The sequence below is a fragment of the Oreochromis niloticus genome, linkage group LG2 (assembly GCF_001858045.2).
Source record: "Oreochromis niloticus isolate F11D_XX linkage group LG2, O_niloticus_UMD_NMBU, whole genome shotgun sequence".
Lineage (NCBI taxonomy): Eukaryota > Metazoa > Chordata > Actinopteri > Cichliformes > Cichlidae > Oreochromis > Oreochromis niloticus.
In genome coordinates, this window is record NC_031966.2 from 29,507,421 (window position 1) to 29,531,504 (window position 24,084).

Sequence of the window (24,084 nt, forward strand, 5' to 3'; positions counted from 1 at the left end):
AGTGTTCTTGAGGTCATGCAGTGATTTCCATCTAATGATCATGTTTGTTTATAATGTAGTGTCGATGCCGAGCTTGAAGATAATGGGTATCCAATACTGATTTTCAACCTTGTTCTTTGTGCAGAGATTTCTTCAGATTCTCTGATTTTTAAGACCTTATTATGCACGGCAGATGATAAGATATTCAAAGTCTTTACAATTTTACAATGAGGAATTTTTTTTGCTGAAACTGTTCAATGATTTGTAAAATCTTTTGAAGATTGGTGAACCTCTGCCCACTATCCTTCTGAAAAACCCAAGAAAATTTACAGCCTGTTTTGAGCCAATAAGCACCCTGGACTGTATATCATATATTTACAGTCTGTTTACTGGAGATTTAGCATGCAGTCCAATTCTTGATGATAAGGTGGGAGTCTACCAGACTGTCCATCCATATACACTGATGATGTGCAGTACAGTAATAACTCTGCTTAAAGGGTTCATGTTTTAGTATGCATCTTTTATACATTTTTACACAATTCTGATGATTTCTAATTCATGTGACGCTCTCTAATTAAAATGTTCTCTATAATGAAACTCTTCTTCAGGATATACAATAATAGAAACTCCTACATTAACACTCAATCATCCAATATTCACACCCACTGAAGAATTTCCTTTTTTACTATGGTAATTTTATTTATGGAAGCGAAGAATTAAAAGACATCACTTTAAAGAAAAAAATCCCCATTTCTAAAAGATAATAAGGCATTAGATCTTTTTCAATAATGAGTCTAACTTCTAGCAGTCTTTGTTATACCCTCTCAGTCATACCAGTAAACTTCTTTATTACATAAATGCATATCTTCTCCCTCAAGTTAAATTTTCAGTATGGCAAGCACATTTATCACAGACAAATCTGACAGAATTCTACATCAATGCCTTTTTTATTCTCATGTGTTTTGAAAAATATAAGAAAATCATCAGAAGTTTAACAATATAGCACACTGGGGAATTTACATGTCTTGATTTCAAGTGTTGAACTGGCCCGAGTTACTTTTTCCCCTCTACCATAATGATGTGGTACCCAAATTTTGTCTTGACAGGAGGGTCTGTGTAGACTGGTTTATCCATGGAGCTGACAGGGAGGGCGAATGCCGCATCCTGGAAAGGTCCGACCATCGATCCTCGCGTCATCCACCCCAGATCACCCTGTCACAAACATCAAAGTCATGAAGAGATCACATGATATGCACCTGGGGAAATGTGTAAATAAAGACCATGCTGATTAGGGATGGGTATTGATAAGATTTTAACGATTCCGATTCCATTTTCGATTCTGTTTAACGATTCGATTCTTTATCGATTCTCTTATCGATTCTTGTTTTTAAAAAGGAGAACACTAAGGTCGATTAGCTTAGAACTGTTTTATATCTTCTCTTTCAACAAGATAGAAATTTAGGAGTAACATGGCCTTACAAACCCAACAGTGAGATCTTAAGAGATCCACAGCCTACGGCTCTTCAATGGGGTGTCACAGGGTCCCCGGGGAAAATTATAAACGTAAAATAATAAAATAAATATTCTTCTGTAGCAATAACAAAGTATAACATAAATTATTCTGTAGCAATTACACAAGAATATCCAGTAATGTCCCTGCCTACAATTAAACACATTCACTTACCATCTGCTGTGGCAAATGGCTGCAAGGTTTTGACCACAAACTAGTCACTGCTCGGTGACATGCGGGCCTGAAAAGAGACGCTACCGGTAGACTGCAGCGACAACTGCCAGCGAGCGCCAGCCAGACTCTGTCTGTCTGTCTCATCATGGTCACCTAAATGCACAATGGCAGGTTTTGTAATAAAGCAGATCGCGCTAACATAATATGCACTGTTAGTTGATTATTTACCTGCCGCATTAACGGGAGATGACGTGCAAACGTTACCGCTGCTGCTGCTGGGTTGAGATTCACGAGTCCGGAGCGGAATTAAAGACATTCATTTAAATTCATCGCGTGTTTTGTGAGCAAATGCTTTTGCATATTCGTAGTGTTTCCTCCCTTAAATGAAATATCTACTTTGCAAGTATTGCAAGTTGCCCTGTTGTCATCCATTCTCGTAAAGTATAAACAAACTTTTAAGCGTTTGAGCCGCTTAGGCGCCGTGTTTCCTGCCAGGTACGCTCCGACGCTCCGCAACGTGGTGACGTCATTCGGGGTGACTGGAATCGATAAGGGAATCGTTTGCAAAAATGGCAAACGATTCCAAGGAATTGAAACAGTGGGAACCGGTTCTCAACAAGAACCGGTTTTCGATACCCATCCCTAATGCTGATGCTGTACTGAAGAGGCAAACTGATATTTTGACAAACAAAAATAAAAAAATTTTTTAAAAGGGGGTGTGAAGCAAATGCTTGTTTGCAGCAACTCTTCACATATTTCTGTGGTGACCTGAGTAATAGCCTAATCTGGACTGGAGTTTCCCAGCAGCTCAAAATACATCGGTGTAGATGTTGTGGTGGGATAGTCAGCCGTTGAAACTCATTATCTGTGATGCTAAACATTACACATCCTATAAAACAGTCAGGTTTCCCCTCACGGGACTTTCTGACACACAGAAAGATAAACAGCAGTGTAATAAAGCAATCTGTAAACATTTCTATTAGTTTGGATTTTGTTTGCTCTAATATAATCCAAATGTCAATTACCAAATGGTTAAGAGAAAGGACTAAAATGGATAGATTTCTGCCAGAGCCAAGAAAAACTCTCAACAATGACCTCATTTAGGCCACGTACTGTGTAATACGATAACTAAGGAATCATATGACAAATTTTCCATGGTTACGTTACTTCTGACTAGGATGATTTCAGTTAAGCATTATAAACAAACTGAGACTGTCAATAAAGGGAAACTAACACCGCACATCTGATTACAAGTGCAAGCGCTTACTCCTTGTCTGGCTTTGTCTTCACTGTACTGTGTAGCTACTTCACTGAAACGAACTCCAGCCTTCAGTTTCTCCATTGCTTCCATGCATTTTCCATGTTTTTCACACAGGATATGCCGGACCTGCAGAAAAAAAACAAAAACAGATGATTCTGCTGGACTTGTCCTACTCTTGTCTGATATAGGATTCTAGCTGCTCGATAGCCCTGAAGCTTTTTTGTTTTTCATTTCACGATGTGTTGAATGTTTTGCAGTTCGCGGTAGTATGCAGTTTAGCATTCTCTTGCAAGCCTTTCCCTCGAAAACACATTGTCTAGATGGAAGCACACTTTGGTCTAAAAACCTGTATATATCTTGCAGCATTGATGGTGCCTTTCCAGATGTGCGAGCTCCCAAGGAGTGCACTGTTGTACCCTCAAACCATCAGAGAAGCTAGCGTTAGAGACAAGTGATGATATAACAAGCTGGATGGTCGCTCTTTGTCTTTAGTTCAGCATCCATGTTTTCCAAAAATTAAAAAAAAATATTCATCGCCTGAACCCAGAACAGTTTTCCACTTTCCCTTGGTCAATTTTAAATGAGCGAGGGGGTTTCTGGATCATGTTCACATGACTTCTTCTTTGCATGACAGAGCCAGTGATTTCTGGTAGAGTTCCTGAGACCATTCAGTCATTTTCATGACAGAATCATGCCTTTTTTTTAACGTTATGCCCCTTGAGGGCTCAAAGATCGCGGCCCTTGTGCACAGAGATTTCTCCACATTCTCTGAATCTTTTGATATTATCTATTGGTACTAAATTTTGATATTTAGTTAAGTTTATGAAGTGCTTTTTCACAGAATATTTTTTAACAGAAAACCTTTTTTAAACAAAAAAGTTTAACAACAGTCTCTCTGAATGTACCTAAATAAGTCGGGAATGATATACTGTGCAAATGATAATTATTAAAAAGACAAGAAAAGGCAACAATTGTTCAGACATTTCTGTTAAAGCAGAAAGGTTTGGATTATTCTATTATTAAAATAGCATCGTACGGGATGCATGACACTGCACGCGACATGGACTCGTTCATCTGTGCTCTCCTTTCAACTCCCCCAAAGTCACATTTTGTTGGGAAGGGAATGAAATCTGTCATTGTTGCAGTTTAGCTTTGCCTTCAATGTAACGTTACCTTGACAGCGGTCCCTCCCTTTGGGCCTTTTTCTTTCTTGTCGGTGTCTGCACTCCCTGAAGCAGCTCCTACATAGTGACAAGATAGGAGATGAACACACCACAGCACCCGTTAAACCCATTAAAACTGCACTGTAGTAGTAACCGTTGTGATAAAGGCGCTTCTGGGATCACATGGGAAAGTTATTAGCTGACTTTAATTATAGAATACAAATACAATTAGTAAGTTATAGGACACTAACCTTTACCACCCTTTCCCCCTTTTCCCTTTGGTGGCATTTCAGGCTAACGTGCAATTATAACTCAACAATAATCAATAAGAAATAACAGTTATAGATGAAACCCCTGCTATGTTGTGATTAGCATGCGCATAAACCTGCGCAGAGAGCCCAAACGCTTCTTCTTCTTTCGCCACTCGTTGGTAGATCAAAGATAATTGATACAATATACCGCCATCTACTGTACAGAACCACAAACGCGGTTCATACCTGTACACGCTAATGAGATGTTTCTTCCTTTTCTTATGTGACGGCACTCAATGTTATCTCCTTTGCTGCCAACATAAAGGCTAGGGTTAGGGTTTAATATTTTGATTTTCGACAATAAATTCATATTCTCGAATCACAGTTTAAAATAGTTTTAAAATTAAAAGGGTTTTTTTTTTTTTAAGTTTGTGTATGGCAGAGGTAATGAAATAGGCGCTAAATAAAGAAAACAGTGTACATACATTAGTGTGTCCATTTAGAAACCACACTAATGTTTGGACTCGCATGTGTAACTCTCACACGCCGCTGACCCACCCCCATACCCATTCTCACAGCGTCATGGGTCACTATGGAAACGGCAGTGAACACAAACGGCTCGTGACGAGCGGGCTGCAGTCTGGGTGTTCGCCTCTGTTTTTTGTTTCTATGACACAAATATGGAGAAGTACGAGATGGTCTTGCGGTTGGGCAGCGGAGGAGCGGCAGACGTGTTTCTCATGAGACACGTGGAACGGAAGTGCCTGTACGCGGTGAAGAGGATAAAGGCGGAGACCACGAAGAGGGCAAAAACGCAGAGGGCCATTCTCCAGGAAGCAGAAATTATCAAAAGGCTGGAGCATCCTCACATTGTGAAATGCAGCGAGGCCTTTGTGAACTCCGACGATGGGTTCGTTTACATTGTGATGAGCTACTGCGATGGAGGGACTTTGGATGACAGAGTAAAGGAGAGGAAACCAGGGGAGTTCTTCACAGAGCACACTGTGATGGGCTGGTTTGTCCAGGTCGCTATGGCTGTAAATTACATACACACAGCTAAAATACTTCACAGGGACATCAAACCCTCTAATGTGCTGCTGACAAAGCAAGGTGTGGTAAAGTTAGGGGATTTTGGCATATCCAGAATAATGACTAACACAGCCGATATGGCTTCCACATGTGTTGGGACACCCAGCTACCTAAGTCCCGAGCTTTGCCAGGACATCCCGTACAGCTGCAAGTCCGACATCTGGGCTCTTGGTTGTCTCCTGTATGAGCTCTGTGCTCTCAGGCCTGCTTTTGCAGCCACAAATCTCCTGAGTCTGTTCAATAAGATCACCAAAGGAGAGTACCACCCGGTGCCTGACTTGTTCTCAGATAGTATTTCCTCATTAATCCAGAGCATGCTCAACCTCAATCCGGACAACAGGCCCAGTGCTGCTTTTATACTTAGCAGTGCCTATGTGCGAGATCACCTGCAATCTATCAAAGACACAGAGACAGACTGCTGCACGCCTGTGGCTCACATTAATTTGGAAGTTCAAAAAGAAGACATCAACACAACACTTCAACCCTGTTTTGCCAGTCAGTCCTACTCTTGGGAAGAGAAAGAACAAAGTATGGAGGTCAGTTTCTCCTCTGCCGATGTAGAGGAGGAAGATGAACAGAACCAATGCCACTATCCTGAGGATTTTGATGATGATGGAAGCTTGTCTTCTCTGGAGGGACAAAGTAAACAGTCTGGGTTGGCAATGAGGAGCAATTCTGCTGAGTCCATTGGTAATGCATCCCTCCAATGTCCATAAGTATTCAGACATTGAGCATATGACATTTAAAAAACAACAACATTGAAACACCACAGTGGATTTTATATCCAGCAATCATGATGTGACCGACAGGCCAATTTTAGGTTTAAATCAGAGTTTAACAAAAAACATTAACTCTTTAGGAATTAGAAACATTTTTATAAACTCTTCCATTTTCAGATGCTTGAAAGTAACTGGAAAAATCACCGATGAGTACTTTAATAGCCCAGTGAGGCACCTTTGTGTTATTCTATGACAAATCAATCACGTAAAAGATTCATAAGCTGTCATTAGGTTTTTTTAAAAAACAAAACAAAATATGTCTATGAACAAAAATTTGGGAATTGCCAGATCAGTTATGTAGTACTGTCCTAACAAGAATGAATGTACTGGCCAGCTCAGCATCAGAAAAAGCCTGAGAGACCACAAAGAAAACTAAAGTGGATGATCACACAGGTCTTTTTGAGGTTGAGAAAAACTACTTCTGTCAATGGAAAATTGTACTTAGTAGTCAGTATAAGCTTTTAATGATATAAGTTTCCATATATGCTTAGAGGTGTATAATCGATTGTGTAGTGATAGGATGTGTGATCTTTAGTAGGCTTTGTGTGCATTTCCAGGGTGTTCTGGTTTTCACACCCACACTCTGGGAGAATGGGAGAGGTCGTACCTTCTTTTATTGTTTTATGATAGGATAAACGTATCTATGCCTGTTTTAGGCTAAGTGCATTTTGTTTAGATGAACTGCTGGACTTCCAGGCCAGCAGGTTTAGGGAAGTCATATATGGGGTCATGCTTTGACCCCACACACACACACATACACACACACACACACACACACACACACACACACACACACACACACACACACTCACCTAAACATCCACATTCCAATGTAAGGAACAAACACCCACTGATGTATAAATAAAGGCCAGGGCAGTTTCAGAGCACGTGTCACAGAGCCATCACTCTCACTGTGGGTGCTCTGTGCTGCCCTTGTATACAAGTAAAACTGTGTTTCTCCTCTCTGATTCTCAACTGAAGAAGTGTTTTAGAATAAATCTCCTGACAACTTCACAACATTTAATGAAGTTAAGAATACTCTTGAGAAGGCAGGTGTATCACTGCCAAAATGATGGCTTCATGGTTGGAAACACTGCGAGTGTAAAACAAGCTGAAAACCTCTGGTTACACTCAAGGACAGGAAGGCCAGATTAGATTTGTCAAAAAAACCATCTAAACGAGTCTGCACAATTCTGTAAAAGGAATCTGTGGATCAATTACGGAGAAGGAGAGAAAAAGCTCATGATCCAAAGCATACCGCATCATCTGTCAAGCACGGCGAAGGCAGCATTATGGCATCGACACATGTGGACGCCGGTGGAAACGGGTCTCAGTGGTTTATTGATGCTGTGACTGCTAATGGAAGTAGCAGGATGAACTGTGAGGTGTTCAAATCAAACCAAAGCAAAGTGCAAAAGCAACCCAAGAGTTCAGTCACCTGATTTCAACTCAGTAGAGCAGCTTTTCAGCTAATGAAGACAAAGCTGAATGCAGAAAAACCCACAAAAAGCAGGCCTGGCAGAGCATCTCATCATCTCAATGATGATATTCACAGGTTCTGGACTTCATGTACTCATTGGCTGTATTAAAAGTAATCCTTATATTCAAAGTTAGTTTGGGCCCTTGGAAATGGTAAAATTGTGGTTAAATTCCTTGACTTAAAGTTGAATCACTTCAGTCACATATTGTTAACTGTTCATTGAGTAACTTCTATCGAATCCTAAACTTTTTTTGTTAGATCTTATAGTGAACTGATGAGCCTAATGTAAGAACTATCTGGGGCTATGGTTATCGTCTGAACACTGTAAAAACACATTTGTAACATTTATGTAGAACTTTCTTCAACTGTTTCAGCTTCTTAAATCTGAGAATTTCTGGTGGCACTTTAGGGATCACTAGTGAGTGTGTAGTTTCATGACAGCAGCTTAGTAAAGTTGGAATAACCCAGAAATTACCAAACAATGCAGTGATTATTGTTTAAGGCCAGAAAAATGTGAAATTCTATTTTTAGTTATTTAGTTAGTATTACAGATCTTTTACAGCAGCAGCATCAAAGTGCAACATATCTACCCTTATCTGTTCCAACTTAATAATGTAAGGGGTGGTACAGTGGTTAGCAGTGTGGCCACGCACCAAAAAGGTCCTTGTGACAGCTGGGATAAGAAAAATATGGATGGATAAATAATGTAGACAGTTTGGGGGAAAATGAAAACACTACAATGGGTTCTTTTTTCAGCTACTTACCAACATGTGTTAAATAGATGATTCCTCTGCTAAAGGGATAGATGAACAGAGTGATCAACTGATAAACTGAGGGAAAACCTGCTTTTCCAGTGGGACCTTCTGTTGATCTGTGATGTGTGAAAACAAAACAATCCACTACTAGTGATCAAAACAATGTGTGAAAAATGTTAACAGCTCTCCTATATCAGGTCTGTTGAGAATAAACCAACTTACAATGCCATTATTAAAACCAAACGTGTGTCATCCTTTTAATCTTGTTTTTTTTTCCAGAGATCCCTGACACTTCAGAACAAGTTGACTATCCAGATGACTTCGAGGAAATTGAGGACAAGGACGATCATGAAGGAGACTGTGTGCGTGTTGATGCTGCTCAGCAGCCACATGATGAAGCTCTGGTGGAAGAGTTTCAGCTCTGCGATGCTGGAGGTTTGACCATTACACTGAAAGTGCTGAAGGAGAAGGGGTAAAGAGACAATGCATTGTTAAAATGAAATACAGTGTTAAATAACGGGACCTTTGATGCTGAACGTATTTTAAAAGTGCCTGGCTTGATAAAAGCTTTATGCGCCTCAGTTTGAAAAGGACACGAGGCCTCCTGTCAGCTGTCTTATAGCACATTTCCCCTCCATAAGAGACCCTTTGGGGATAAATAAGTTCCTTTTACTGCTGGATGATGTTCAAAACACTTTGTGGGGCTAAAGAGATCAAATAGTTGCGTTGTAGCTGCTCAGCTGTGTGATAAATGCTGAATAAATGTGATGCATTATGGCCACAGAAGTGAAGGTGAAGTTTTATAATTTTATACATTTTGTAGACTCAGTTTGATATTGTTTTCTTATGAAGGATGAAACACCAGCAATGACTTCTGAAGGCTTTCCAAAAGCAGCAGTGGATATTTGGATGTGGATGTTAAACCTTGATACACAACTTCCAATATCAGGCTTCCCATCTGTATCTGTATTTGTATCTTTATTCCATTACTTTCAATGCTTTGTCTTTTGTGTTATTACATAATATATGTGAAATGACACGGCCTTTCTACCAGCCATTTTTTAACCTCTGCTTCATTATATGGCATGCATTTGTTCAGAGGAAGTATGTGGTGCGCGATGCTGGTCATAAAGTTAACCACGATAACATATGAGCGCAGAAAATATTGCAGAAATTGCAGTTATTTGATCAAATATTTAGATATTTGATGCCCCTAGATATAATGGGTAAACTGCTTAGAAGTCAAAGGTCTGCAAATAACAGAAGAACTGCCAGGAAACATTGTTATCATCACTCGGTGCACGACTTTAAACTTGATAGATTGCATTCAGGATTCAAAAGGCCCCATAGCGAACGTTAGAGCTCCTTATCTTTCTGTGTTCAACTCAATGAGCTCATTGTTTTTTGCTAAAACTGACTATGCAGCAAACCAGCAACTGACATTTTTTTTTCCATCACCGAATCCACGCAAACTCCTGTGACGCACACCATTTACGTTATTTGCAGATTTTAAGGCGTTTTTTTCCTGTCAGTCAGTCTAAAGCAATCAAGCAATCATGTTTACGTGTAAATGCTCTTCACTCATCTTACATGTCATTCGTAGCTTAGTCATACTGGCAGCGAAAAGAAAAACAAAGTGTGAGCCAAATATGGCAGCATAAAAAAATTGGTGAAAAAAGGGCAACGCAAGTGTGGTGTTTATATTTGCTGAAAAGCTAGGATCTACCTAAAGCATTTGCTCGCTGTGGGTAAAAGCTGTAATCTGGGACGGCACTGATTTAGCTTTCTGTTACTTTTTAATTTGAACGTTTGGTTACCCAGTGCTGACTGGCAGAGCGCACACATAGCAACACCCTCCTTCACTGTCTCAGCATTATTCCGGGCAGGCACTACTGAACGCTGTGTTTCCTGTGATCGTGTCTGTTAAGAAAGAAAAAAAGAAGTGAAACCGCATATCTAAGATTTGATATATTAAAAAAAAATCATAATAAGTAGCTTCATAATGCTCTCACTTTATCTGACACTTAAAGTCGTGCTATTTTGTTGGTGTGCGCAACATTATTACATCAACTTAGAATTGAACCTGGTGTCATGTGCTCACTAGCCACTTCATTAGGTACACATCACTAGTAGTGGGTGATTCTTCGTGCAGCAGATTCAGCAAGGTGCTGAATGCATTCTTCAGCTGTTGCAAATTTAATGACTGGACATGCATCGTGTGAAATTCCTGTTCCATCACATCCCAAAGGTACTCAACTGGATTGAGATCTGTTGCCCGTTAAGGCCATTTGAGTACACTGGACTCATTGTCACGTTTAACAAACCAGTTTGTGACGATTTGAGCTTTGAGACATGGCAAGTTATCTGCTGGACGCAGCTTTCAGGCGATGGGTACACTGTGGTCATACAGCAGCAGTAACAATACTCAAGTATGCTTCTTCTTCTTTCAGCTGCTCCCTTTAGAGGTTGCCGCAGTCGATTATCTGCCTCCATCTTATCCTAACCTTAGCATCCTCTTCTGTCACACCAACCCTCTGCATGTCCTCCTTCACTAGATACATGGATACATGGATCTCAGTGGTTTTTTGCTCCTGCCTGGCAACGCCATATTCAACAATCTTTGTCAAGAATATCCACTATCCGTCCTTGGCACATGCCCAAATCATCTCAGTCTCAAATCTCTATTTTTGTCTCCAGTCTGCTCAACCTGAGCTGTCCCTCTGATGTACTCATTTCTAATCTTGTCCATTGTGATCACTCCCAGTGAAAATCTAAATACCTTCTACTCTGCAACCTCCAGCTCCAAATTCCATCTTTTTGTTTGTGCAGCAGTCTCCAGATCATACATAATAACAGGTGTCACTACCATCTTGTAAACCTTCCCTTTCATACTTGCTGTCCCCTATATAACAAATCATCCCAGAGACTTGTCTCCACCCATTCAATCCCACCTGCATTCTCTTCTTTACCTCTCTTGTTTCTTTGAATGGTTGACCCCAGGTATTTGAACTCAAATATTCAAGCTGTGAAGTTTGTTTAAATGATGCTCAGTTAGTCGTAAGGGGCCCAAAGTGGGCCAAGAAAATATCTCCCACACCATTACACTACCACCACCAGCCTCAACCATTGATACAAGACAGGATGGATCCATGCTTTCATGTTGTTTATGTGCCTAATTTGGATCCTACCATCTGAAAATTGGATTTTTCCAATCGTCTACTGTCAACTACTGGTGATTGTGGGTGAACTGTACCCTCAGTTTTCTGTTCTTAGCTAAAAGCAGTGGCACCCAGTCTTCTGTTTATGTAATCCATGTGCTTCAAGGTGGGAAGCAGATGGGCTACAACAGAAGGTATGCAACAAAGTTGTTACTACAGAGTTATGCAGAGGAAAATCTCGGCATAACTGTGCTGTAACAACTGGGTGTTAAATGCTGTTGCTTTCATATCAGCTCGAAGCAGTCTGTAACTCCTTAACTGTTAAAGCGTTACCACCATGTTTATACATAGTCCCCTCTAATTTTTAGACAATTGATTTGTCCACAGTTGGATTATTATAGTGTCTTATTTTTTTAAACGATTTCTTCAACAATTAAGCTGGTTTGGTATTTGCATATGGAAGCAGTTGCGGTATCGATGCAAGTGAAACAGACCGTACGCGAGCTCCAAAATAATAGGAGTGGCCAAGTCAATCATTCGGTACTTTCTAAGGAAGTCTAAAGAAGACAGCAGGGACTGATGATCACATTTCCATGGTAAAGAAAGAAAAAAACACTTCTCACCATCCAGTCAAGTGAATCACAATCTCCAAAAGAATCATCATTTAAGAAATCAATATGGAAAGATTCGACAAAAAAACAAAAACAAAAAAAGCGCAATCAGCTTCTAAAACAGGACAGGCAGATTTGTCACAGCCAGAAAAATCTTTAGACAGATAATGAGGAGGTCAACCTCCTTTTGTTGTTGAAGGAAAAGAAATGTAATATCCTGCAGTAGCCAAGTCAATTATCTGATTCCAGTTGAGCAAGTTACCTTTTTATTTGTTGAAGAGACAAAACCGAAGACAGAAAGATAGCTGACGACAACTGCAGTATAGGTCTGGTAAAACACTACAAAGCAGGATGTCCAAAAGGGTTTCGTACTTTAGAGTCAGTCATTGTCTAAGAAATAAACTATTAACTTCTGATTAAGTTAATTTAAGCCCTAAGCTAAGTGACGAATTCTTGACATTTCCTACCAGGAGGAGGCCTCAGGACAAACCCAGCACAAGCTGGAAATATTACAGTTGGGGTCAGAAGTTTAGATTCTCTTGTCACAGGCATGAGTGTAATGGAAATTTAGGGATTTTATTTTAGTAATTTCTTTGAACTGTTCTTTTTTGGGTTTGGAATGATTACACAGTGTATATATTTAGTGACTTTTAAAAAAGCACTGTGTGAACAACTTTGAATTTATTTGGGATTTTCTCTCATGCCAGGGTTAAAAGTACACATACACGCTTAAATGCACTAAGTCAGCTGCCTTCATGAGTCAGACCCAGATAAGTAGCAGAAAATAGATATGGATAGAACTCATGAAACCTTGAATGACTATTGCAATCTTTCCTGGATCAAACCATATATTGAACAGAAGAATTAACTGAATTCTCGTATCAGCCTGTGATTTGTGGTTATTTCAGACTACTACAGGTTCAGTTTTGTTGCAAGTAGAAATGAGTGACAAAAAACTGCCTTATTATGATGTTATTTTATCATAAGTGGACAAATCAACTGTCATGGCACAATAATTCATCGATTATAGCATTAGCATTCAACATGTACGTTTTTACATTGCATTTGTCACCTCTGTGTTTTTCCTCAAAGCAACAGTCATCAAAGCAAGTTTTAAAATTCAGGAATATCAAATACAATCTTAAAATGACCCTTTGGTGACCTTTTATATAAACACGTCAAACTTATAAGGTAATCCTTTTTTGATATTACAAAGACGCTCAGGCGCTCAGATCATACGGATCACGCTGTCATCGATGGTGCTGGGCCTGCTGTAACAGAGCAGACAGGTAATGTCTGTCTAACTCATTACACTAACCACTATCTCGTTACATTTTCAAGAAGATGGTAGAGCGTAAGTTTTCCCCGCCATCTTTCTGAAAGTGTAATGAGCTTTGAATGTGCCAAATTCAAGGTGAAATGTTGTCTCAACGGAAAGATTCACCTTTTATCAGCACACGATCTTTTCATAAGCTAACCAAGGTTTTCCGAGCTCGCAGTCAGCAGTCTCAAGTTCACCCACAGTAACTTCGCCATCGCAACATAAAGGTCCCGCTCTGAGATGACAGACACAAGTGAATTGTTCCATTAGTAAATACTGTACACACAAACGCAGCATTGGCAATATTTTCCTTTCAGAAACTCTACCACAACAAAGGGGAGAACCAGGTAGACAGATCATGAATGAAGTCATGGGTCAGTGTTAAAAAACCTGCTACAAACCTTTTATTTTCCTCACACTATTGACGCACAATTTGTTTATAAATGGGAACAATGAGTCTCGAAAGCCAACAATTTTTGTATTTCATTTTCATGGTTTTGAAAGACATCTCGAAACACATCCTCACTCTAAATATACCGCTTTAAAGAAGAAACTGCCTGGTGAATGATACAGTGAATATCATCTCAAGATCGACTGTTAGGATTAACGACATTAGAGGCCAGGCATGAGTTTCATCAGATCTATGAGTGCCTAACTATCAATGCTTAAATCCGCTTCCGTTAACGACATTCTGCGGAATTGGGAATTTTGATTGCAAACCAAGAGTGCCGATTTTATGTCGCCCTGCATAAAGATTCCCCTCCTGTGCAAAGAAAGAGCTCTTATGTTCCCCTCAGTGCTCCTCACACTGACACCCGCACAGTCATCTCAATGTTAATTCACTGATGGTGTTAAGACAAAGGCGCCTCATTAACTTCCATGATGAAAGGTGCAAAACGTTGCAGCAGCATCATCACAAAACTTAGATGCAATGAGTCATATCAGGCTGCGGCAGTACAAAGATCTAAAAAGATATGACATGCAACATTTAAAAGATGCTTATTTTGTAGATAAACGTTTTTCGAAAATTAGACCATGTAAATTCTTCAAACTGTGATTTCTTCTTTGATTATATCTTTTGTTATCTTTCTTTTCAACCACAACTGCTCTCAGATGAATTTGCCAGGACTCGTGCTGTCCAGTATCATATTATGCGATCATTCAGGCATGTTTCATAAGCTATTAATATGTTTCACAACATGCATGTGAGTGCACCATTTGCATGAGATTTTAACTGGTCTTTGTGGCCTCTGTCACAATATATGGACTAAACTACCCGAGGAAGTGAAACTTGAAAAATGTCAGTCAGATTTTCAGTTGACCTGAAAACATACAATGTAATCATGTAAGTGATTAAATAGCTTTGAGTTACAACTTTAATAGTATATCAGAGTCTGACCACATTTGTCTTAGTATCCATGTGATGTGTGGAACATCATGTGGAAGCAATAAAAACAGGAGCAAATTCTTTAAAGCAAGGTTTACTGAACAAAACCTAAAAGTATCAAGGGAAACACTCACTTTATTTAAAAAGTATCCAAAGAGAGGACGGTTCATTTGACATTTCCACGTGCGACTATTAATATTACCATTGTTAACAAAGAAACAAAAGATCCTGTCCCTATTTAGCGCTAGTCTATGAGTTAAACACACTATTTAATGTTAAAGCTGAAAAGCTGAAAAAGGGAATGAAAGGCCAGAACTCATTTCCTACAATGTAGACTTGAGGCTGTCTCCAAAACCAAGTAACTCCCCCATTAAAATGTCAATTTTAATGGGGGAGTTTAACCCTTCATAATGCCAGGATTTGATGAGGTGATTTCCTTTTTTTTTTTTTTTAAATAACTCGCCTATTGGGCTTTTTTGGGGGCTTAAAATTGGCGATGTAGCTGCTTTGAATTTACTGATACAAGCAGCTGTATCTGATAGCTGTCTGAATGCAGAGTGTGTACGAATTCTTTTGACTGGTAGCGGATATAAACATAAAAGGGACCAAACACTTTTAATCTCCGGTCATATCTTATTTTACTATTTTACCGTATCACCACAACAGAGCGCTTCACTCTCCGACTGCTGGTTTACTTGTGGTTCCTAGTATATTTAAAAGTAGAATGGGAGGCAGAGCTTTCGGCTTTCAGGGCCCTTCTCTGCTCCCCGTTTGAAATTCAGGCATAAGACACCTCTTTAATTTTAAGATTAGGTTTAAAATTAGGTAGCGCTTTATAATAATGTTACACTATAACGCAATATTAAGGTCAGTTCAGTTCAGTTTTATTTGTCATATGCAAGTTAGCACAGGGTCAACATTGCATTGACATGTATTTGACGAGCAGAAGACAAGTCACTCAGCAGTATAGTACAGTAAAAAATATAGTAAAAAACAAAATATTTATAAAATATAGTGAAAAATATAGTAAAAAATGTTAACAGACTAAACATATATATAAATATATATACAGACTTGTATAAATAGATAAAGAAATCTTAAATAGAAATGTGACCGTTGACATGTATTGAGGGGTGGGAGGAGGCAAATTGGACATTGCACATGGGATAAAGTGGCAGGAGTGAGCACCAGTACAAACTGAGCAGTACAAGATTTTAAAGTGGCAGTTAGTACAGTATTGCACACAGTTTTTATTTTTATTTATATACTAATACAAATGGGGTGACCAATGCAGAGTGTAGTATGTACCTGTGAAACTGTAGGACAGCTTCTGTGTGCATCCTGTGGTGTGTGTTTAAGGGTTGTGGTTGAGGTGTCGAATGGCTTGGTGCTAAAAACTGCTTTTAAGTCTTGTAGTCCAAGCAGACAGACTCCTATAACGTCTCCCAGATGTAACAAGGAGAACAACTGATGTGCTGGGTGGCTGTGGTCCTTGATGATGCTGTGTGCTTTACGGGGGCACTGTTGAAGATAGATGTCCTGAATGCCCGGAAGCCTCATGCCAGTGATGTGCTCTGCTGCTTTCACCACCCTCTGTAGTGATTTACGGCTGGTGGCAGAGCAGCTTCCGTACCAAACTGTAATGCAGCTCGTCAGCAAACTCTCAATTGCACACCTGTACAAAATTCCTCAGCCTCCTCAGAAAGTAGATTCGCTGGCGAACACTGATTCCAGTGTCTGTGTGAAGGTATTAGCAAGGTACTGGCAAGTGCTTAACCCTTTCACACACAGTGGTCACTACAGTGGACAGCTATTCAAAGGCTGTTTTCTTGTCTTTGTGTCTGTGTTGATGGCATACTTGCACATAAACCACTACATTGGACACTGATGTGTCACTTCATCAGTTGTCCACCTAAGTGGACATGTAAAAAACTCTAAAGATTAATTAAAATACTTAAGAAAAAAATCAAGATTGAGGTTGTAATAATTCATGCATGAAAGGGTTATTTCATCATAAAGCATTATTCCTCCTTAGTATGCTATTTTATAAATACAGATATATGAATATGACTGTGATTATGATTATTACTGGCAGTGATAGCTGTACATGTAACGGCAACAGATGGACAAACATATCTGTGTTTGTAAATGACATACTAAGGAGAAACAATGACACATGCATGATGAATTAAGCACTTGCTAATACCTCACCAATACTGTGACATTAGTGACATGACAGAACTTTCCTTTCTGACAAGGCATATAGTTGGGGCTGGATAAGCTGGCCCTTAGTTATAACACAATTGACCAGCCTACTGGGGGCTTTCCATGATGCACTGAGTCTTTCTTATTCACTCAACTTTTTTCACTCATATGTGTTCATACACCACTCTGCATTTAATCACTAGTTCTTATTAATCTCTGACTCTCTTTTGCAGCATATCTTTGTCCCGTCTTCCTCCCCTCAGGCAACTGAGTTGCCCGCCTCTCCCTAAACATCCTTCTTCCTGTTAAAAGGACGCTTTTCCTTCCCACTGTCACCAAAGAACTTGCTCATAGGGGGTCATTTGATTTTGGGGGTTTTCTCTGTTTTCTTTGTATTATTGTAGAGTATTTGCCTTAAAATATAAAGCACCAAGTGGCAATTTATGTTGTGATTTGTCTCTATATGAATAAAATTGAATTTTACTTATTTAATTCAGTCACCATGGTCACAAAGTTGTGTAAATGTTGTTATTAGTTGGTTGAAATCTTGATCCTAGTAATTACCTAATTTCAAGCTATAAAATAGTCAAACCAGAGTAACCAGGTAAACCATAATACCATAATAACCATTGTTTTTTATGTTTTTTTTTAATTTTTGTAGTACTCAGTAGCTCCTGCACCTTCAGTTTTATTACTATCTCAAACCTCACCTTCGAATCTTCAAATACTGTGTGTAATGTGCAAAAACCAGCGAGACCCTAAATAATTCAGAGTAGTTTCCCCGTGAAAAGTGTGAACCTTATCTACAACCACGTCAGTGGTAAGAGGCAACACCCCCACACATCACGGCCCCCCTTTAACATCTATTTAAGAAAGTTCCTGTTTAAGAAATTCCTAGTCACACATCTTCTAGTGACACATCTCTAAGCGACACAGAAACTGTGAGGTCACCGAAAAGTGCTGAGGAATACTCTGACATAAATATATACATGCGTATCATTTGTGTGTGTGTGTGTGTGTGTGTGTATGTACTTCCTTTTACTTGACGAAAGCTGCTACATCTGTATATAACTCTCCCAGTCTCTCTCTCTCTTTCTATATATATATATACATATATATATGTATATAGATAGATAAATAGATACATAGATAGATAGACACATTATTTCCTCTCTCTGCCAAGTGAGACACCGCATCACAGTTCTGTCCTAACAATCAGTCATATTTCGGTGTCATTTGCAGTCATCTTATTGGTTACATTTGTTTTTGTCAAAAGACCACCTGCACCAACCAGTGAAATTTAAAATATAGTAACCCTCTGACACAGAGAAACAACTCATGCATTTGATTTCTCACTATGATGTCAGCTTTCTGCTTATGAGTGCTGTGAAAGAAATGAAAATAAAACTGGTTCTTTATACTGGTTAATTCCAGATAAATTGCATCACCTCCAGACCACATGAAATACATTGCACCAAGCCTGTGAAGACAGCTATGCTCATTTTGTATTACACAAGTTGTAGCTTTTTTACTCGCTAAACCAAATGCAAGTAAATTCATAAAGTAAATGTATTTACTTTATGATTTTATTGTTTACAAAAGTTGAAAGATAACAATCTGTCTGCAATACTGAGACAGAAGTGACACTTTGGATCGCTATTTTGAAAACTTGTGGCCAACAGTATTTTTTTAAACAGTCGCATCTCTATGAAAAAAAAGAAAGAAGTATTTTTATGTAGGTGTGTTTGGGGTTTCTTCCGCTTTCCCTCCTATAAAACGCATGGGTAGAGGTGCTGATCACGTCAGTGTTACTCTCAACACAGCTGAACGACGCTATTGAGGAAGAGAGAGAAGCCACTGCAGTATGATGAAGTGCGTCCTTGTTCTCGCCTTGTTGCATCTCTGTGTCAGTGCTAAGTCAGACAGTAACTTGATTACTGAGATCATACGTGGACTCGAAAGTCTCAGCAAAGTCAACTTCACATACGTAAGTACTCGAAATGTTTATCGCAACTCGTTATTTCACTTGCAGCTCTATGTTACAAAGTGCACCGTGGCTTCGCTGATGTTTATTACAATGTTATAATATTCAGTTCATAGTACAATTAACTGATTTATTTTTCTGTTTCTTCAGAATCGTAGGGTGACCATTAAAGTCCCTGCAGGATGTTCATTAAAAATGCCTGTAAGTTAGGCACATTATCACCTCAGATGATAGATGCATTACATTTGTTATGATAAATGAACTATGCCTTATCATTTTACCATTGCAGCGCAATTGTTCAGGTGTGGTCATTAAAGAACTGAAGAAACTTCTCAGCAACGTGACTGTTCACGACGGATCCAAAATCCAAGAACTTCAGGGAAACTTGAATGCTCTGGCACATCATCACAATGATACCAACGTAAGTCAACCAAAACAACTCTTAACAAGATCTGTTTAGATCTGCTTGTTTATGTCAACATCTTCATCCAGATGACATGCAACGTAATACCTTCTTTTTTCCTTTTCCAGAGTCACAGTTGCTGTGTGAAATCTGCACACATGTCCAATCAAACCTTTCGTCTGTACAAAAACTTCTTCAAGAAGCTGAACACCAGAGTTTGAAAATCAAAACCTGATTTCACTTACATGCAGGGCAACTTTTAACATAAAATAACGGCAACTTGAAATATATATGAAATATAGTCTAAATTATCCGAACACACCAAGGTACTTTCAAATAATATTAAAATCTTGAAAAGCACAACAACAGCACCTCAAGTAACGTTAGCTTGGGTCCAGGAAGTGTTCCTTCCTAATAACCCTTGACGTATTAAGTTTCCAAATTTAAAATTCTGAATATTCAAAAAAAAAGTAGTTTCCATATATTTATGTATTTATTTCATCATATTTATATCTATTTATTTAAAATGTACTGTTTTGTATGCAACTGAAGACCTTACCTCTCAGTGATACTGTTGTAATATTCACCATGTGAAAATAGTAAAGGGAAAGGACTGTGCTACTGTCTTCAGTAAATTAACTTGACTATACTTTATTGTCTATTTATTTATTTATTTATTGAACTAATTAGTTTGTTTAAAAGACTTTATTTAAAATGTGGTAACAGTTGACTATGTAACACTGTTTGCTGTTTTGCCTCTTCTTTTCTTTTCTTTTTTTTTTTTAAATTAAGCACTCAGGTTTGTGGTTTTCCTTGAACTAATAGTGAAAACTTTGTGGAATAAAGAATTTGGAAACAAAGACTTTTCTTTCTGAGATTTACAGCCTCCAGCTGAGAGTGTTTTTCTGAAAACTTTGCTGTGGCCCTCTCTTCTTTTATAAAAAAAAAATATTGAGAGAAATAATACTGTGGTTGAACATTGACATGTATGCTGCAGTGTCTAGTTTTACATCATGATGCCAGCGTTGTCTCGCTGTTGCAATGCTTGAACAGTCACAGCGATATAGAGGTAGTTCTAACTGGTTTGGTTTGGTTTTAACTTGACATTGTAGTTTTTAATGATAACACTTAAACTAAAGATCGGTCATAGACTACCTAAAACCTGTTTGTTAAAGCATCACAATGAAAGTCCAATTTGGAGTGCATATCACGCAGCATACTCATTGCCATGATATTAGTCATTGAAGTGTAGGGTCATTGTTAAAATGACAGTGTTACCTGTCACGAAGTCTGGTAACGAAATCCAAAGAGATGTGGGACCATGGCCGCCCAGCAGCAGTTAAAGGTTTTAGGAGTGCTGCAGATGGAGTGTGGGCAGTCTTATTCTGGGCGCACATGGTGCACTCACCGATGTACTCCCAGAGGTCTCTAAATTAGGCCATAAGTGCCACTGCAAAAAAACGAATGGTCTGCTGGACCCCAGACAGTTATGTGGACCTCCTCTGGGATCAGGTTTGTTTTTCTGTGCAGATTGGATGAGGGTCTCGACCTCCCAGGTAAGGGACCCAATGACACATGAGGAAAGTAAGATCACTTCATCTTCCACAGGGGCATCTAGGGGAGCAAAGTGCCGGAGTCTTGTTTGTTACTGTGATCTGATTTAGACTGCGGTAATCTATGCAGGAATGGAGTGTTTTATCTTTTTTCTCTACAAAGAAAAATCCAGTGGCCAAAGGAGAAGAAGATGGGCGAATGATACCTGCTTTCGTGGATGCATTTCTCCATGGTTGTAGAGATAACCAGTGGGGGGAGGAACACCAGGTAGGGCATCCATGGCACAGTTGTATGATCTGTGGGGAGGCAAAGAAAGAGAAAGGTCTTTGCATAAAACCTTTGCATTTTGGGTTTTCAGACTGAGAGCAGATCAAGCCAATCTTTAGTTACTAACTAAGAAAAGCTTCTTTGAGTGCTTTTCCTCCCAGCATCTCTCCTCAGCCAGTATCCAGAAATTGACTGAATAATCAGCCACACTAAGTTTACAGATTGAGCTGCATCAGCGCTGGTTCCCTTAACAAAAATACATTTGAACTTATTCAGTAATTCTACATAAGTCAACTCTTCTCTGGCCTGTGCTCATAATAAAGCTCTGCCTTGCTTCAGATTAGTTACGAGCGCAATCTAATCAGAGGCATACGTTAACTGTTTAAATACCAGCATACATTGTATTAGAAAGCCCTAGGCCTTTTCTAACTCATTCGTGAAAGGCTCTGGTGGGGATAATGCTCATTCTGGAGGCTCAGGGGGGCTGTGAGGTGTCAGCGGAGAGGGAAAGGTTGGTGAAGTGGGCAGAGAGAATTAGGAGGGCCCGCTCAGGAAACGGCAGAGGTGTATGGTGTAGAAGCAGCAACGGGAGAGGTGAGAGGAATTGAGGAAACAGGTGGATTCTGACCAAACCACAAGGAAAGGCATCCAGTCAAAATTAAAACGCCTTCTGCTGTGGAAACCCATTGGGATCATTAGTAATACTACATCTTTAGGTATTAGTCAAACTATACACACAGTATAGTTGATCACTATGTTTTATGTATTGTACACTACAGCAGTTACATTCTGATGGCATCTGCATGTATAACACTTAAGACGCAATTTTACACTTTTTAAAAATTAATTAATGATTTTTTTTTTTATTTTGTCAAAACTCTTAATGCTATTTACTTAGCATTTTGTATTACAAAGTTGTAATAAAGGTTTATTGCTGATCAGTGAGCCAGTTCTCATTGCCAGGTCCTTAGATAATACCACTGTGTCAAAAGCTACTGGTTTGTCACAGAAACCCACAGCCCGTACCACTGATCCTGTGACGCATGTATAGGTTCAAATGTGTAGTCTGGCTTACCATATTATAATTTAAGCACAATCTTTTCCAAAACCTAACCAAGTTCTTTTGGTGTAACTCAACCACTCAGAAAGTGAAATCACCCATTCAACCTTTTTATAACAACTGAAATAATGATCATAAATGCATCACAGAGTACATTTTTACCATATAACCCTGGTTTAACCATGTCAGTGTTAAACCAATTGTTAAGCAATCAGTAAAGCTACTTTAGGCTACTCTTGCCACAAAGAGTTGCCACATTTATTAATTAAATTTTATTTATCCTCATCTTAGAATCAGTCTCATAATCCCTCTTGTAATATAAGTGTAAGAAAAAAAAATATTGCAAGTACAGACACTAAAAGACTGTAATTAAGAAGAGTGGGAAGGGATGTGTTGGAGGATAGAAGATGCAGAAAGTTCCCCACCCCCATTTAACTCGGTGAAAGGCATAGTGGGAAAAGCATGACAGAAGTGCGTCTTTTTTTAAACTTCCTTTAGAGCAGTAAAAGTTAACAAGCTTGCATGGCAGGGCACAAAACACGCATGCACAGGAATGAAGTTGCACAGACAGGCATGTCTGATAAACATGCAGGGCTGTATCACACATGCACTCACACTAACACACAGGAGAGCGATAAAGGGCTGGGGTTTTTGGCTTCCTAAAATTTCAGGCTTTTTGTTTTTTGTTGTTTTATTTTATTTTTGCTTTTAGCCATCTTACTTATCCCTTTTGCATATTTTGTGGGTCATCACCAAGCAAAAAAAAAAAAAGAAAAGAAAAGAAAGAAAGAAAAAGAAACAAAACACTCTAGAGCCTTCTCATGACTTCAAAAAAAGCTCACAACTTTAAAAAGACTTTAACCCAATATCTCATGATTGAAAACCACATTTTCTTAGGTTCCCACAAGAGCACATCAAGATTGAGAAAAGAAGATCTACAGATGACTTCTGCTTATCTAGTATCACACATTTTTAGTCACATCATGTTTCCTGAAGAGTAACTTACCCAGTGACTCATTATATTGCTAGAAAAGATAAGTAAGATAAAGAGGTTATCGTGGCACTCGTCACGTGTGGGAAAATCACACAGCACAGTCAGCAGCAACCTTGGAGTGGCATCCATGTCTTTGAAGTATACATGAGTTAGAAGAGTAGCAGGTGCACCTTTGAACACAGAAAACCAACAGAGGAGGATGCAGAGAGAGAGAAATATAGGCAACAGTGCACCTCAACTTGTCTATTTATTCTCTGACCCTTTCAACTCTTACCCCTGCCTGTTGTGTCTTTAATGTCCTGGCAGCCAGGCAGAGAGGACCAAAGGAATACGCTTACAATATCCTAATCAAAATGATTTGTTTTTAAATTAAGCACCCGTGAACTGATACTAATATATGGATAATCATAGATAATAGAGGAAAGAAAGGACCTCAGAATTTGATTAATCTACATCGATTTGGGGTCAGTTTAAACAAAAATGGATATACTTTAAAAGCAAATACACAACTAACATACTTCTTTATCTTAATGTGACGAAAGAATGCAGAAAAAAAATCCTTATCAGGATGCTGCGCCCGCATTTCTTTTCTTTCTCCAACAGGTGGCCTCAGCGACCCAATGTACTTGAACGGACCTTGCAATGATTTTATAATCTACCCCTTCATTTCAATAAACTTCACCAGATATAAATAAGACT

At 39.0% G+C, this 24,084-nt stretch overlaps 2 protein-coding genes across 5 annotated transcripts; one reads left to right on the plus strand and one right to left on the minus strand.

Moving 5' to 3' along the window:
- Positions 1–478: 478 nt before the first annotated feature.
- pin4 (protein (peptidylprolyl cis/trans isomerase) NIMA-interacting, 4 (parvulin)) lies at positions 479–4,524 on the minus strand. The gene is made up of 4 exons (XM_003445850.4): positions 4,339–4,524; positions 4,098–4,165; positions 2,931–3,050; positions 479–1,191 (listed from the first exon to the last, which is right to left on the minus strand). Exons 1-4 carry the CDS (start codon positions 4,373–4,375, stop codon positions 1,033–1,035), a joined length of 384 nt encoding a protein of 127 aa, XP_003445898.1. The 5' UTR covers positions 4,376–4,524; the 3' UTR covers positions 479–1,032.
- nek12 (NIMA-related kinase 12) lies at positions 4,511–20,356 on the plus strand. Of its 4 annotated transcripts, none has more exons than XM_025897681.1 (5): positions 4,511–6,117; positions 8,721–8,913; positions 19,258–19,308; positions 19,397–19,528; positions 19,639–20,356. In XM_025897681.1, the coding sequence occupies exons 1-3, from the start codon at positions 5,019–5,021 to the stop codon at positions 19,268–19,270; spliced, it is 1,305 nt and encodes a 434-aa protein (XP_025753466.1). In that variant the 5' UTR covers positions 4,511–5,018; the 3' UTR covers positions 19,271–19,308; positions 19,397–19,528; positions 19,639–20,356. The 4 variants fall into 4 exon arrangements, with proteins under 4 accessions (XP_025753466.1, XP_025753468.1, XP_013127195.1 ...); XM_025897683.1 differs by having other exon boundaries at positions 8,721–8,876; XM_013271741.2 differs by lacking the exons at positions 19,258–19,308; positions 19,397–19,528; positions 19,639–20,356 and adding an exon at positions 9,294–9,478.
- The last annotated feature ends 3,728 nt before the right edge of the window (positions 20,357–24,084 follow it).

Bases quoted from the DNA above. Each gene is read 5' to 3' on its own strand.
- pin4 (XM_003445850.4), bottom strand. From the start codon at position 4,375: ATGCCACCAAAGGGAAAAGGGGGAAAGGGTGGTAAAG. The intron at 3,051-4,097 runs GTAACGTTACAT...TTTTTTCTGCAG, and splicing joins AGGGAGGGACCGCTGTCAAG to GTCCGGCATATCCTGTGTGA. The intron at 1,192-2,930 runs GTAAGCGCTTGC...TGTTTGTGACAG, and splicing joins AAGACAAAGCCAGACAAGGA to GGTGATCTGGGGTGGATGAC.
- nek12 (XM_013271741.2), top strand. From the start codon at position 5,019: ATGGAGAAGTACGAGATGGTCTTGCGGTTGGGCAGCGGAGGAGCGGCA. The intron at 6,118-8,720 runs GTAATGCATCCC...TTTTTTTTCCAG, and splicing joins CAATTCTGCTGAGTCCATTG to AGATCCCTGACACTTCAGAA.